The following is a 17,554-nucleotide window of genomic DNA, read 5'->3' as shown; positions in this document are numbered from 1 at the left end:
AAGGCATTTTAGATGCTGTGGGATCCCACTGCAGGCAGAGTACAGGGATCCCACGGATCGGTTCTATCATTAGGCAGTGCAGCAGAGGTGACTGCTTGAGGGAGACACAGTCCTCCGGGCAGTGGAGCAACCTTTGGGGTGACTAGGATAGCCACCTAAGAGGGAGGCAGAAAGTGTGAGAATGGTACAAGCACAGGGAGAAGTTGTGCTCGAGAATCTGCATGTCTCTCTCATTCATACGGAGCAGTAAGTGGACTGTGCTTTCGGACAGCTGGAGTCCTGGAAAGAGGATGCACACAACTGGTTAATTCTGCAATAGTGTGAGAAAGAGTTGTTTAAAGAAGAAAAGAGGACGTCCTCACTCCACCCTCTTACTCTCTGGAAGATACACACAGACGAGTGTCACACAGTACAAAAGGTTTGTATTACACTGAAACTGTTGCTCAAAATGGGACTTACACATAGGAACAAAATTTAAAAACAAACAAACCACCACCATTTATCACAGTTTATCCAGCCAGTGGTTTTCTTGATCCCTTTGGCTATTACTTTAGATATTTTTGCTTGGAATTTGTTTTTTTTCCTCTTTCCTGACAGCTCATTGATCTTGGTTGCGTTTGGATTATCATAGTTTGCGAGAAACAATCTAGGCTACTTTTCTAGCTTATTCTTTCTTAGATGCTTCTTGGATGGTGTCCATTTAATATTTTTGGGAAATCTGTCTGTCTCTCTGTCTTCTGTCTCTCTATAGATATACACATGGTATTTTAATCTCAGAGTATATGTAGTATGCCCCTGGAGTAGAGGTTACATAAATCCAAGGAAACAATGCCATTATTTTAAATTAAGATAGGCAGAGTTTTCAAATTGATCCATGTGGAAGATGTAATCAAAACTTCAGAACTTTAATATAAATTCCAAATTAAAAAAATTCCAAATTTTGGTTTAAAAAATTTTTTTAAGAGCAGCCCAGGTAGCTCAGAGGTTTAGCACTGCCTTCAGCCCAGGGCATGATCCTGGAGACCCAGGATCAAGTCCCACGTCGGGCTCCCTGCATGGGGCCTGCTTCTCCCTCTGCCTGTGTTTCTGCCTCTCTTTCTCTCTCTGTGTCTCTCATGAATAAATAAATAAAATTTTTTTAAAAGTTTAAAATTTTTTAAAGATTTTATTTATTTATTTGAGAGAGAGAGAGAGAGAGAGTAAGCAAGCGAGATAACAAGAGCAGGGGGTGTGGCAGAGGGAGGGGGAGAAGCAGATACTCTGCTGAGCAGGGAGCCTGACACGGGGCTTAATCCCAGGACCCTGGGATCATGACCTAAGCCAAAGGCAGATGCTTAACTGACTGAGCCACCCAGGAGCCCTTCTAGTTTCTCATCTACATTTTCAGGAGCAGAAAATTTGTATATAAACTAGTAAATGAAAAAAAATATTATTTCAGTGTGATTTAGAAGTGGCTCTTATCTATACATTGTATTAGCCACTCTCTTGCTTCCCTAACAGAAAGCATTTTAAAACCAAAGACAACTGACAGAATGGGAGAAGATGTTTGCCAAATGACATATCAGATAAAGGGCTAGTATCCCAAACCTATAAAGAACTTATCAAACTCAACACCCAAAGAACAAATAATCCAATCAAGACATGGGCAGAGGACATGAACAGACATTTCTCCAAAGAAGACATCCAGATGGCCAACAGACACATGAAAAAAGTGCTCTACATCACTTGGCACCAGGGAAATACAAATCAAAACCACAATGAGATCCTACCTCACAAGGGTCAGAATGGCTACAATTAACAAGTCAGGAAACAACAGATATTGGCAAGGGTGCGGAGAAAGGGGAACCCTCTTACATTATTCGTGGGAATGCAGGTTGGGACAGCCACTTTGGAGCATGGAGTTCCTCAAAAAGTTGGAAATAGAGCTATCCTATGACCCAGCAATTATACTACTGGGTATTTACCTCAAAGATACAGATGTAGTGATCCAAAGGGGCACCTGCGCCCCAATGTTCATAGCAGCAATGTCCACAATAGCCACACTATGGAAAGAGCCCAGATGTCCATCAACTGATGAATGGATAAAGAAGATGTACTACTCAGCCATCAAAAAAAAAATTGAAATCTTGGCATGTGCAACAATGAGGATGGAACTAGAGGGTATTATGTTAAGTGAAATAAGTCAATCAGAGAAAGACAATTATTACACTACTTACGAGGCTGTTTATTTCTTCCCATGTAGCAACTCAAAGAAATAAGTTTCTTTTAGACGGTACAGAGGAGAATGACAAAACCTTATTCCCGGGAAACACCATCTATCCTGAAGAAATTACAAGGACCAGAGCAAACACACCTATAGTTTGCTATTGATCTGACCCCTAAAGACAACAGTGATGCCTTTTCCTCAGGCAAGCACTAGTGGTCAGCTTTGCACATCCTGATAGACAGACTAAGTCAAATAAAAGCCAGAATCTACTACTGAAGGGTCTAAATATCAAGGGCCATGAAACTAAAGAACAATCAATTAAACAAAGTAGTAGCTTGCCTCCAGGATGGCCAGCATCAATTCTTTCCTTCCTTGGATATAAGCATTGTTCTCCACTGAGAAGTGGAGTCTATAGCTCTACTCCTTAAAACTGGGTTGGCTTGTAACTTCTTTGACTAAAAGTGACACAACGTCTTATCCCTAGACTTTAAAAGGATTGGTAGTTTCTGCTTCTCTTCATTCAAAACATTTTCCCTGGAAAGAGCTAGCCACTATGTAAGTAAGTCTAACTACCCGGAGACCACCATGATGAAGAAGCCCAAGCCATGTGGAGAGGTTGCATGGATTCAGATGTCCAGCCAATCCTCACCTGTGCCATCCATCCCAGCCCAGGATCCAGACATGTGCATGAAAAAGTCATCAGATGATTCCAAAACCAGCCACCTTCTGATGTCAACCTCATGGAAACTCAGGACAAGAACCACTCAGTTCAGTCTAGACAACCCACAGAGTTGTGGGAGATAGTAATACATTGTCGATCTAAGCTGCCAAATTCTGAAGTGGTTGGTTGTATTGCAAGAGACAGCCAGAATACATCCACAGATTTCTAATGCCAACAGCCTATAATCTCCACTAGCAAATATAAATTCCAGGGGCAAAGTTGTGTTCATCTTGCTCACCCCATATCAATAGCAAGTAGCACAGTGCCTAGAACATAATAAGACCTGAATTAAATTGATGTTTAATGAACATTTTGAACAGCTTATATCTGTGCTAGTATGGTAAAAGAAGGACCCATGATCAACAAAGTATCTTAGATGAAACTAAATCTGACTTGGCTCAAGAAATAAAAATCACGGCAAAGCACAAGGGAATGTAAGGAGAGGGTAAAGGGAAGGCAGAGAATATTTATACATATGATTAAGCTGGATATTGTACTGGATGGCTGATGTATGGTAGGTGATTTGATTTTCATAGTAACTTTATAGTACTGGTGTTAGCATCTGTCTTTGAGATGAGAGAACTCAGCCGTGTTTGGATAAAAATAAGTTTCCTGAGAATAGTTAGAGAAGAGATGTGAACTCAGGTTTGTATAATTCTAAAGCCAGCCCTCTTTACACTACAGTCTCCCAGGAGATTATAATAGAAACAGTAAGAAAACAATTTGAAAGAGATACAAAACCCATCCCTTGAATCTTACCCAAGACTATTGAGCTCCATTAGTTGCTGGCAACAAGTTGGACCTATTTCACCACATGGAGCTCAGACCAATTACAATTAATGCCACAGCCATGAGTACAAACTGGGAGCCAATGCCAAGGGAAGCTTAAGTTTAAGAAAGCAGATGATCACACACATATATCATGTCAGCAATGAGGCCTAATCATAGAATCATGAAACCTAAGAGAAGATTTTAGGGGAAAAGTAGTGCCTTCCTGGGAAGAAGAGCAATTCAGATCTTTAAGGGATTCCTATATTATCTATTTGAATACATTCCACTTCCCTAGAATGATTACAGTTACTCCACATTTCATTTATTTCAGCAAGGAAATGGGATGGTGAGATGAGCTTAGTAGGCAGATGGTTTGTTTATTTCAATGAATAATAGAATGTCAACAAGTTGGTAGATGCTAGGGGGAGGTGGGAAATGGTAAATAACAAAGGTTCTGGTGCCAGACTCAGACATGGAGACAGGATGTGCCATTAAGGAGCAGCACTTCAGGAAGCTAAGCATTTAAGGTTTTGTTAACTTTGTGTAAGGACACGAATTGACATGGCATATTTCCTATAGTGGAAGAAACCATAGTTTATCCCCGTTGATCCACTCAAATGCACATATCTAATTTTCAGAAGAAAAACAGTAGAAACCAATCAAAAATATAAAAGCTGGTGGAGAGAGGTAGATAGCTTTCTTCTTGATTCAAAAGATTCATAAAAGGATTAAAAAAATTTAATGATCATATTCTTTAGCCTCAGTTGACAACCTTTCAAAGTCTCATAATTCTCCCCTCTGCTATAAAACAGAGTTTGAATGTTCCAGTAATTAACAGTTATCAGAGATAAGGTCGTTTACTCTGGTGGTGTTTACTGTTATCCTCAATCTTTTAGCCACTGAGACGGGCACTTGATTCTGTGGGTCTCAAGGATCGTGTGTTTGCAGTGCAACTCGGTGGCCACTAGGTGGTAATATTGTTGATTGGGGGTAGCCATGATGGGAGATCCATGAGGCAGGCCATCTTTCATGGAATTATGTAAATACTTTCCATCAATAAGATATAACTTTGGAAATCACAATTACACTTTAAAAATACTGTAATGGTGAAATGACACACTCCTGTAGAAAACCACTGTTTTTTTATTACTTTTAGAGGAGATGGACAAGATGAACATGATTTTCCTGCTAGTATTTACAACTTTTCATTGGAATTATCTATTATTTGCCATTTGAATTTGGAATGACAGCTATTCACACCACTGAGAAAGTAACATTTTGTGATTGACTTTCTGGGCTCTCCTCTTGGAACCACCTGATAAGACTGTGATAAAACAATTGAATATGTAACAGTAGCAGCAGATGCTAACAGAGTGCCTGGTTCTGTGCTAAATGCTCCCTGCAAATGATCTCATTCCATCCTGGGCTTCTACTAGTGCTGCCACAGTTCTTCTACAGCAAAACTGACTCAGCAGAAGAAACAGATCTGCATATTTTGAAGGAATGAAGAAATCTTTCCAGAGTTGTGCATTATCTGTAAAATCATGTATTATGTGATCTGTATTCTGCAAAACAACTCCCAGAAGGCAGTATAGGCGTCAAATTCTTCCAGCATAAAGAAGACAATAACTAAGTACTTTCAAAGAGAAGTCATGTGATGGCAACTGCAATCAATCACTGATTAAAACCTTGCTGATAGTTGTCAAGAATCCAGAGAGGAAGTGGTGGCGATGCCAACAATTACATGAAGCAATTTATCATGAAAACAACTATTATGCAAGAATGCAGAGCTCAATACTGATTCCATAAAATACTTAACTATTTGTCACCACAATTCTTTCTGAAGCACAGATGACAATTCTTGTTGCTGCTGGGGAAGGTAGAATGAGGGCTTCTATTAGGACTCCTGGAACAAGAGTCCCTGCGGGGAGGGGTGAGCTACTGCCAGCAAGTCTGCTCCTTAGATGGTGAGAGAAAATAGTTATTTCTAGTTACCCACACGGGCCTTGGGACACAGGGAAAAAAAGTGATTTTCCAAGTTATTAGGATGGCAGAGTACCAACATTGGGACTGAGATCACATTGACCTTGAGTAAGTTGCTGAAATCCTCATAGTTTCCTTACCTGGAAAGTTAGTAACAATAAAATTAGCTTCAAAGAACTGAATATTAAGCGAAGCACTGTGCTTCAAACTGTTGAAGTCAAGAAGCATCCTCCCAACTCCCTGTCTGAACTGAAAAATTGAGGGAAAATTTCAGACAATTGGTATTTCTCATAGAAGGCAGGTAGGATAGTAATTATGCTCTAAAAATAACATACTGTATTAATGCTCTATAGTCATATGATGTGGTCCCATTTAATTTTCATTTTTTTAAGTTCTTTTTTTTTAAAGATTTTATACATTATTCATGAGAGACAGACAGAGAGAGAGAGAGAGAGAGAGAGAGGCAGAGACACAGGCAGAGGGAGAAGCAGACTGTGCAGGAAGCTCAATGTGGGACTCGATCCCAGGACCCCAGAATCACGCCCTGAGCCAAAGGCAGATGCTCAAACATTGAGTCACCCAGGCGTCCCTATTTAATTTTCATAATGATGCTACACAATGGACATTTTATAGATAAGAAGAAAAAGGCTCAGAGAAATTTACAAAACTGTCCAAAGTCATACAGGAAAGTTAAATGGTAAAGCTGGGATTCAGAGAGAGGTCTTCTAATTTCATGCACGATGCTCTTTCTGTTATATTCAGAAAACCTAAAAAACCCTTTTTCATCAAATGGTGTACATACAGTCATGATCAGAGGATTAAATATTGTGATTATAGCTTAATAGCATGAATAAAACTTCAGAAGTTACTAAAACCCTGCTTCTAGAGAACACAACTGAGTCCACCCTTGGTTTTTCCAAAACAAGCCAATGAAATATGTAAAGGGAATTCACAAGTGGGCCTGAAGTTCTACACTTAGAAAGAGAGTGGCTCACTTGGCTTCATGACCTTCTTCTACCTGGGAATGTTTCTACTGATCAAAAAGAGGTTATTGTCATCTCAAAGGATCTTGGATTCTGTCGTGATGAAGGGATTACATCAACACCAGCAAAACCAGCAGTAGGTGGGCACTAGTAATACTTTAATACTTAGACGGTTAAAGGCCTTACTCAAAGTTAGAAAAGTCAATTTAAGGTATAGCCCCTGTTCCACTAACACAGCTTGGTCATGTAAGTTTGGAGCTGTTGCAATGGGCACATGTGTATGCATGTCTGTCTAAATACCTGCTGCTCCAGAGAAGACCCATTAAGAGTTAATAATACTTATCCTACTCTTTTCTCCAAACCAAACCACCACCACCTCTTCCACTTGCATGTAGTTCTGAGACACTGCTTAAAAACAGCAGATAAAGCCTTTCTTTCAAAAATTACAGGTAAGGCTTAAAATACATACATCCATTGGGGAGGTCAGATCCTGAAAATCCTCTTAAGATATAAACGAATGATGCTGGTGCTACCCTGTGGTTAGGTTTAAAAGCTGGCCTGTGTCAGGGTAATCTGAAATGCAAATCCCTATACTCTCACCCTGTATGTTCAAGAAACAGTTCATTGAAAGACCTAACATACTGGGGCACCTGGGTGGCTCAGTGGTTGAGCCTCTGCCTTTGGCTCAGGTCGTGATCCTGGGGTCCTGGAATCGAGTCCCACGTGGGGCTCCCCACAGGGAGCCTGCTTCTCCCTCTGCCTGTGTCTCTGCCTCTCTCTGTGTCTCTCACGAATGAATGAATGAATGAACGAATAAATAAGTAAATAAATAAATAAAATCTTTTAATAAAAAAGATTTCAAAGAGGCCTCTTCAAGGACATTTCAGTTAGAGCATCATAAGAGTGTGACTGAACCATGAGCAAAATGAGTGATGGCAGTCTAAGTCCAGAAGAAAGAACTTGAGGGACTTTAGTGTGTGTGCATGTGTCTGTGCTGGGAGGACTCCATTGTCCAGAGCTGCTGTGGGAGGATGTTGAGGAGGAGACTGTGAGGCATGTGCATATGTAACTTTATTAGATGCTGCTAAATAGACCTCATGAAGGGAAGGAAGGAAAATACAAACAGAGCCTGAAATTTCCTTCTGAGTGGTCCAGTCCAGCCCTCAGTGGAGGGAAAGAGTCACTGAATAAGACCACTTCATTTCTAATTCCTCAGAAATTGAACAGGAAGGGCTAGATTCAGCAGACTAAGGGATCTCAACGGGTACCACAATGGGAAAATCTGAAAAGGAAGCAGTCTTTTTTTTTTTTTTCAAAGACTTCATTCATGAGAGTCAGAGAGAGAGAGAGAGAGAGGCAGAGACACAGGCAGAGGGAGAAGCAGTTGCTCTGTGGGGAGCCCCATGTGGGACTTGATCTCAGGACCCCAGGATCACCCCTGAGCCAAAGGCAGACCGCTGAGCCACCCCGGTGCCCAGGGAAGCAGTCTTAAAGACAAAACGTAAGTGCAAAGTACCATAGAAAGTTGTTTGTTTTAAGAAATTAGTTGTTTGATATTTTGAAGATGTACACATTGATTAAAAGATTTATGAAAAGCCTCCATGCCACTTCTGAACCCCGTCCATCCATTTCCTATCCACTATATAATGAACTTGTCTGGGCATTTTCAGGGGTAATATTCTAACTATTTAACAACAGCCTGGATACCAGCTAAACAGGACAACTTGCATGGTTGATACTATTGCCAGATTAATTTATTATTTGTCCTTGGAGATTTTTTGTTAAGTAGCATTCATTTTTCTTTTTCTTCTTTAGATATAATGGTAATATACCTCCTCTTCTGACCCTTGTTTTCCACTTAACATATACCTTAGAGAGTTTTCCTGTCTATACATAAAGACATTTCTCATTTTTTTTAAGCAGATGCTAGGTATTCCACCGTCTGGAAGTACCATAATTTGACCATTTCATTACTCATGGTCATTGAAGATGTCACCAATCTTTTGCCATTACAAACAATGTCTCAATAGGTAGCATGGTACAGAAATCACTTTGCATGTGTAAGATCTGAGGGTTTGGGCCTAGAAGTAGAACTGACAAGTCAGAAGGCATGTGCACATGGAGCTTTATTAGATACTGCTAAATAGATCTCCACATGGATCACAACAATTTATACTTTCACAAGCAATAGAGGACAGAGGTTTACTGTACTGTGCTGCCAAGGGGAGTCTGTTATCAAACTTCTGTGACTTTGCCAGTCTTATAAATGAAAAATGGAATTCCAATGTAATTTCTTTTGGACTTCTTTTATTTTGAGGGCAATATCTTCTCATATGTTTGAAGAGCAGTTTTTGTCACTTTTCATATTATTTGCCTTTGTATTGAATGTTGGTCTCATTTCTTAACATTGTCTCATAGCTCTTATGTATTAGGTACACTGATTTTCTATGATATTCAGTTTTTCAGTTGAGAAACTGAGGCTGACACAGATTAATTTTTATTATAATAAGGAAGTATATGGTACTTAATGTTTTATTGAGCTTGAAATGAAGAATAGATTGAATTTTATCAAGTGCCTTTTTTAGCATGTAAAGAGATGATCATACGTGTTTTCTTATTAGAGTTATTAACAGTGATGATTTATGTTAATAGACTTCTCAATATCCTATCATCTTCACATTGTGGGAATAAGCTCCCTTTGGTCATGAAATGTGCTGTTATATTTAAAAATTTTAAACTGTGGTGAGATTGATCTGTAGTTTTCCTTCTTCTGGGGGTGGGTGGGTATAATCTTTTCCAGGTATTTATATCAGTATTATACACACACAGAACTAATTTAGACATTTTTCTTCTTGTGAAATTTTCATTGGAGAGAAAGGAAAAGTAAAAGAGAATTAGATTTTTTGGAAAGACAGCTTACTGGATGTTTGGCCAAAAAAGAAAAATTGAGTAAATTAAATATACAAAGGTGAGGGGTGAGTATGGAGGGAGAGAACAGAGAAAGAGAGGGAGGAAGCAGAGAGAAGCTAATGTTGGGATGAGCAGAATGGTGCTCTTTGTAGAAATTTATGGGAAGGAAAAAAAACCAAAATAAACTGATTCAAACTAACCTTTTTAGAAAACACTCTACTTAATATTTGATAAAATAGTAGCTCCACTTTCCAAAGATTATTGCTGTGTTACTTTGGTAACTCATAAATCACAACAGACTCTCTTAATTTGACCATTGATGTTATTTGGAGCCATCCCTGGTCCTTTTTTGAAAGTGAAGTGTACAAGAAGATGGTTTGTTCTACAGAGAGTGCACATTCTCCCGGTTACACCATCCAGATCATTGGTCCTTCCTGTTCTCTATAAAAAGCCTGAATATGCTAGGGGTTGAAGAGATTAGTCTATAGTTTGAGTTTCAGTTAGGGACCTTGTCAATCTAAACTAAGTATTTATTAAGAAGGGATTATATGCATATTTGTGACATAGAAGGATGTTTTGATATCCAGGAGGTTTGACCACAGATGTGTGTTGTAGACCAAAAGTGCATCTCACCAAATTCTGGCATGATTTACCAGTTCTGAAAGAATTTAAACAGAAAACTCACAGAGTAAAAATCAAACAGCCTCCAGGCCCTTTATAAGAACCAGGCTGTTTGTTCATTAATTCCACAAATAATTATTAACACCTATCATGAGCTACACTGAGCCTCCATTCTGCTGGGATGACAAAGTGAATAGGACCAGATAGTCTCAGCCATCATGGGGTATTCAGCTTTTTAGGTAATCCTTTTTGTATTCAGTGCAGGAAATCAGAGTTGTTTTGTTTGTTTTTTAGTTTTGTAAAATTTATCTATTTACTTTTTACCAGAAAAGTTTCTTGACATAAAGAATACCTCTAATCTCAGCTGGTCAAAGAACCTCGGAAGATAATTTGAGACACTAGGACTAACATGGCTCATTCAGATTCATTTTGATTTGGTTCCACTCATGGATGCCAGCTAAAACTAATGCAGAATGAGATCAGGCCAAGTGTGGGAGAGTGCTGGTATTAGCATCAGTTTAGGTTCCAGCCCTCCCTGCCAAAGCTATAAATACAAATGACCAATTTAACAGCATGCAAAGACCACCTACAAGATCTATACCCAGGATCTAATCAGTTGCTCTGCGCCTTCTTTCAATTACAGGATCCCTGCCATGTTTATGGGGACCTTTAATGTGAGCATCACATTTTTGAAGGCCATATCATTATGACTACGTTAGATCTGAGGGTGGGAAAACATGAGCTCAAGTAATGCTCTCACAGTTACTCTGCGCTGTGCTGTAAATTGGCAGCAACAGAGCCTACTGTGGAAAAGAAAAATCATGTAAGGAAAAAGGCTTAGATACCATGGATTGCAACTCTGAAGGATGGAGGCATTAAAATTACTTTCTATTCTGCATAGGAAATGAAATTAGTTAAGAACAAGTACCACAATTTTGTCAAGTAATGCTATTTAAGGGCATTTTGAGAAGGGAAGAATGATACAAAGACAAACACATCATCCCCCCTTGAGTGTGGCAACAGGATATGATTTACAAAAGAAAAATTAAATCATCATGGTTGTTAGAAGAACTGAATTGCAGCTCATATAAAAATTAGACTATGAATCAACTGAGTCACCAAACACATATGTGACTTCTCAGGAATAGAGCACTCCATTGCTTAAGACTTTATGAGTGATAAGAATTCTAATAGAAAACTGGCTTTCCTGCCAAATACTCAAATATTATGAAAGTATGGAAGTATCTTTTCTCAACTATAGTTATTATATCCTGTGATTAGAAACTCTACTACTACTGCGAGTTCTCGTTTTACACCCTTTCTTTGGGCTTTCTCATTCATTTCTGTGACTTGAACTTCTACCCTCTATGATAGTCTCATGAACCCAATATTCTCTACCAGGATGTCTCATATGTAGGTCAATTATTACATTGTTTTCCATCCCAAATCTGGTTCTCCTCATCAGTATCAAGCCAGTTATCCACACAAGAAAACTCCTGTTTCTGTACTTCGATTGGGTTATCTCGTCCTATAATTCCTAAAAGCTTTATAAATGTGTCCCTTCGTTATTTTTCTGCGATTGCTTTTGTTCTTACCATCATTTGCCTGGACCACTGTAGAATAACTCAATATACTGCCTCTCTTTTACTATTTCAACTCTTCATATTACTCTTGGTTATAATGTATTTGTCTCTTTTTTTTTTTTAAGTATTTTTTATTTTTTAGAAGGTTTTATTTATTTATTTGAGAAAGAGAAAGAAAAAGTGCAAACACAAGCGGGGGAACCAGAGAGGGAGAGGGAGAAACAGGCTCCCTACTGAGCAGGAAGCCCCATGTGGGCTGGATCCCAGGACCCTGAGATCATGACCTGAGCTGAAGGCAGATGCCTAACTGACTGAGCCTCCCAGGAGCCCCTAATGTAGTTCTTAACCACAAAAAGCAAAGGGATTCCATGCACCATAACAAAACAAATGCAATGTGACCATGTCACTCCCATACACACTACTTTTCAGAGGCTCCCAGTTGCCTATAAGACAAAGTTCAGATCGTTTAGCAAGTCATATAGTGACTCTCCTCCCCTTTTTGGTATTGTGTTCTTCCCATATGCCCTGTGATCTAGCCACACCAAGTCTCTTGCCATTCTCCAAATACTTCATGTCTTTTATCCTGAGATTTGCAGTGTTTTCCTCTGCCTGGAATGCCCCTAACCTGTCTGCTGAGAATTCCTAATCTGCAATGTCCTCGTCCACACAACAGGTTGATAATAGTGCTGATTCCAGAGGGTTGTCATGAGGACTAAACAAGAAAGATCTTCTCCCCAGAGTGTCTGGGGGTACAGCAGTACACTGCAAATGTGAGCTACCATCCACTGATCTGCTGTCACTGCCATCATTATCAGTATCTTGGCATTAATTTTTTTTTTTTTTGTCAAAACTGAATAAAAACATCTCCTTTGTTGAAAATCTTCCCTGAGTTACCTGGAAGTGTTAGGCACTCCCCTCCTTGATTCTATATGCCTCATTATGGTAGCATATTATATCAACTTCCAATTTGATGGGATTTTCATATTTTAGCACCTGCTTTTGGGGGGTGCATCTTATGATCTATGACATATTGTGGCTTAATTGCCAGCAATTTTTCTTTCTTAGTAGTACTTGTAATAATGATGTTTCTTACAATGAATGGCATATTTAGATGAGATACTATACTTAAAACTGTATAATTGCCATAAAAATTTGATTATCCAAGGGAGATAGTGCATATTTATGGTGGAAGGAAAATCCTTTCCTCAGTAAGACATCTACATAAAAAAGATACTACTGTTTAGAGTTCCATAGCAGCCAAGAGACATTCCATTTGTATATTCTGCAAAATGGCAAACCCCCACCCATCAAACCACAGAGGAACAGCTTGATGAAGTGGTATCCACCCCTACCTGTTAGCCGAACAACAGCCAGGACCAGAGCAAAAGTGGGGAGGGCTAGCTCCAGAAATTCCATTCCAGTAACCTAGGCTTTAAGCTGAGCAAGAACATGAAGAGGGGAGTGTAGGAATGGAATGAGATGAGAATGAGTGGAGAAAAGGAATGAGATAAGAAAGGCCAAGCGACCATGTGTCTAGACTAATATTGCTAATAGAAATAAATGGTGAGCTGCCATTTTAAATTTTCTAGTAGCCATACTTAAAAACTAAAAGAAACAGGTAAATTAATAATAATACCTTATTTTATTTTATTCATTTTTTTTAAAGACTTTATTTATTTATTCATGAGAGACACAGAGAGAGAGAGAGAAAGAGAGAGGCAGAGACACAGAGGAGAAGCAGGCTCCATGCGGGAAGCCTGATGTGGAACTCCATCCCCAGTCCGCAGGATCACTCCCTGGGCCGAAGGCAGGCACCAAACTGCTGAGCCACCCAGGGATCCCCAATAATACTTTATTTTAAAACCTAATATATTCAATATATCATTTTATTGCATAATCAATATTAAAAAGTCAGAAATATTTTGTGTTTTTTCACACCTAGTCTTCAAAATCTGCTGTGTGTTTTACACTTAGAGTACATCTCATATTGGATCAGCCACATTTCAACTGCTCAATAGCATCATGTGGCTACTGCCTGCCATTTATATTGGACAGTACAATTCTAGACTGATTTTTTACCAACTCAGTTAAGTAATAAGATGATGGTAACAGGCTATTTCAATAGTGGCTCTTTCCACCACACAATATTAGGAATGTCTAAGCTTCCAATAATATTACATTTTATTTTTATATTTTAAAGTTCTGTGTAAGTGATAGCTTTCCTTTAAATTCTTTTTGTGCTTTGCTTTAGCTGTTTTTGTTTGAAGCATGAGTTGAGGTTATTTCTAACGTCCTTTCCCATCTTTCACTAGGTTGGTTCAGGGAGAACTGACTCCTTTATTCAGTTGGAGATCTTTTCCCAGTGAGACAGTCCCTGAGAAGGAAGAAGGAGTGCCTGAGATATAGCAGTCTCTTGAATAAACACCGTTCCTTTTTTTTTTTTTTTTTTTTAAATTTAAGTAGGCTCCATGGAGAGCTCCAACATGGGGCTTGAACTCACAACCCTGAGAGTAAGTCGTGCTCCACTGACTGAGCCAGCCAGGCACCCCTGAATAAACATCTTTGAAGATACACTGAATGGTGACCTAAGCTGGACAACATAAGTTCTCAATCTGCACTGCATACTGGAATCACCTGGGAAGCAAATCAATAATGCTAATGCCTGGTCACACCCCTGGAGATGCTGATAGGAAGTCTGGAGTTTGGCCTGGATATCAAATGCTTAAAAAGATCTCCCCCAGTGGATTCTAGTGTACAGCAAGGATTGAGAATCACTGCTGTAGGGTATTTCTAGAAGATTTTACTGCGGCCACACCCTCGCTGACATAAGGTCCAGTTTGCCTCAACTCGGTTTCCTCTTTCAGAACAGACCAGAAGTTTCTTGAGAAACCTAACAGAGAAGCAAACACGTAACCCCAAACAGTGATTTGCAAATTCCTTTTTGCAAGGCACTGAAGATTTTCAAGGTTCTAAATCTATTTGTACTTCTTCTTTTTCCAACAACAACAACCAAAATTAAGATTCACTACATAAGTTTGAAGATGCTAGCTGGTTTATTTTTTATTTTTTATCTTTTATTTCTTGCTAGCTGGTTTAAAGAGAAAGGAGGATAAAGCCATTATAGTACACAGGCTGATAAAACCTACCTATATACAGTGCAGAACTATCCAGATATAGAACAATAACAAAAATTAAAACAGAATCTAAGCACATATGAACTTAATTTCAAGTTAATTCTACAAATGCCAAAAGCAGAAATTATTGATTGGGGGTCAGCAAAAGGAAATCCTTCCTGCTTTTTCTTCAGGCCATTTAGGTTATATTTATCTGGCATAATCCTGAAGCAAATACATCTATTTTGATAAATCACATATACAGCACACCTAATTTTAGTCACATAACACATAAAGGTAAGTAGTATCACTGCTCTTAAGATGGCATTTTATCTGATGACATTGCTTCCATCATATATGAGGTTCAGCAGTAAAGAGAGGACTCCTGACTTCTGCTTCAACACAAACAAGCCATCATTAAGGATGAGGGGGGCAGTGATCTCTGCACCAAAGGAACAGCTGGAATGGAGTTCCTCTGACTCATGGACTGAGAATTTTCCTGCCAATTCCCAAGGTGGTTTGGCCATACTTTATGGATTCCCCCTGCTGAAATGGTCTTTTGTTGATGATGAGATATTATGTGGCCTTATTAATAAGTAGAAAGAGCATGTTAATACATCTCCAAAGGTTCCTACATGTATTTCCTCTGACCTCCTAGCAAAGACAAAAGCTCCCTCTAACTACCTTATGCTTTTTTTATTGATATAATTGACATATAACATATTAGTTTCAGATGTACAACACAACCATTTATGTGTATATTGCAAAATGATCATCACAAGAAGTCTAGTTAATATCCATCACCACATATGGTTACAACATTTTTTTCTTATGATGCAAACTTTTAAGATCTACTCTCTTCTCAACTTTCAAATATACAATACAGTATTATTAACTGTAGTCACCATGCTGTACAATACATTCCCATGATTTATTTATTTTATAACTGCAAGTTCATGCCCCACACTTATTTTTGTTTTACATAGTAAGCTGGAATGGCGGATATTTCAGAGTTTCATGTATGCACACCTGATGCAGTTCCCTACCTTTCTGGAAGAACTCTTCTAGTTTGTCCTTGAAAGGCTGGAGATACTCCTTTGGTGATTCCTTGCATACTATGATCATTTGTTTCTCACTTGCTGTGAAGAAAAGTTTGGAATTAGATTTCCTTAAGAATATGTTATTTGTGGAGCTTGTGCTCTGTGCTATGTTCTTCGGTATTAATTGCGCGAAATCCTTATCAGTCACTGTCAAAATTCCGGGGGAAAAAAAAACAGAAACAACACAACAGACAAAAAAGGTTAGCTCATTCCATACCTTTCTTCAGGAACAAAGAAATATACCACCTTTGACTTTCATTTTAGAGTTGCAGAAAGACCTCTAACTTGGGAAAGGAAAAGTAGTAGGTTTTTGGGTTCTCAAAAATGAAGAGGCAAAAACTACTGAATTCCTAGCGATTTAAAGGCCCTGATCCTCTTTGGATTCATACTTCAGAAACAGAGCTTGAATAGATTTTGCAGAAATTTCTAGGCATCCCACATCCCAGCAGGAGGAGCAAGCCTAATTCAGGTAGGACTGCATCTCTCTCTTCACACTTCCCATTCACCCAGCCTTCCCACGAATACTCCCCTAACACATGTGAAATTGTTTTACATGTGATTTACCTCAGATAGAATTTCTAATATATAATATGTCACTTATAATAGATTGGTTTTATGACAACCATGCCCCCTCAAATCAGATAGTTCTGATTTGGTAATACGGAAACCATCCTAACCCAAAGTTCACCAACACAGTGGGAATGGCTGGAAGTATCATTTACTGAGATGGGGAATAGTGGAAAGTATGATCTTTTTGCTGCCTTAAGAGAGGAGATCAAGGGTGAACTCTGAGGCTTGTTACAACTTCTTTGGTCCGTGTGAATTACAAGGCAAAATCGTTCACTAAAACCAAAGTACGGAAGATACAAGACAAGATAAAACCATGAATGGGTGCTCTTTGCTAACTAAATTCAAACTCTAGGTCCTTTCCATTATGGAAAGGCCATTTAGGTTATTTCTACCTTTCAGCTCTACTTCCCACATATATTTGACCAACCAAACCAAAATTCTGCAATGTCTCCAAATTACATCAGCCAACATTCCCAGTTCTACATCTGCATGTGGTTCTCTGCCCATTCTGTTTGCCTCTCATCCATACTTACCAGCATTTGACAAAGTCCCACTCATCCTAAAAAGTCTCTTTGACATGCTTCCACCACCACAAAGCCCTTTCCAATCCAAAGTTTTTGCATTCTTCAAATATCTCTAGTACCTTCTGTATAGTATTTGTTTTATTTTTTTAAGTTTATTTATTCATGATAGACACAGAGAGAGAAAGAGGCAGAGACATAGGCAGAGGGAGAAGCAGGCTCCATGCAGGGAGCCCGACGTGGGATTCAATTCCAGGTCTCCAGGATCACGCCCCAGGCCGAAGGCAGGCGCTAAACCACTGAGCCACCTACGGATCCCCCTCTGTATAGTATTTATGTTTTACCTTTTATTATATTAATCTGTGCACTCATATTAATCCCTGTGAAGTCTTCATCCAGGTTTCATTTACTTGTCTCCAAACTTCTCCAGAGAGCTCCATGCATATCTGGCCAAACTATATGATTTCCTCAT

General features: G+C 39.0%; 1 protein-coding gene across 29 annotated transcripts in view; it reads right to left on the bottom strand.

The window, feature by feature from the left end:
• Nucleotides 1-17,554, bottom strand: part of FMN1 (formin 1) — a 433,671-nt gene that overhangs the window by 96,761 nt on the left and 319,356 nt on the right. For 28 of the 29 annotated variants that reach the window (XM_038579933.1, XM_038579922.1, XM_038579921.1 and 25 more), the window contains one exon: nt 15,938-16,030. In XM_038579933.1, coding sequence (XP_038435861.1) covers nt 15,938-16,030 — 93 coding nt within the window. Of the gene's footprint in view, nt 1-13,673; nt 14,153-15,937; nt 16,031-17,554 lie in introns of those variants that run through there. The other variant, XM_038579946.1, reaches the window with a different exon arrangement.

This window comes from Canis lupus, chromosome 30, assembly GCF_011100685.1.
Source record: "Canis lupus familiaris isolate Mischka breed German Shepherd chromosome 30, alternate assembly UU_Cfam_GSD_1.0, whole genome shotgun sequence".
In the NCBI taxonomy this organism is placed as follows: Eukaryota; Metazoa; Chordata; class Mammalia; order Carnivora; family Canidae; genus Canis; species Canis lupus.
The sequence above is the reverse complement of the archived record's forward strand: the minus strand, read 5'-3'. Positions and strand labels throughout refer to the sequence as shown.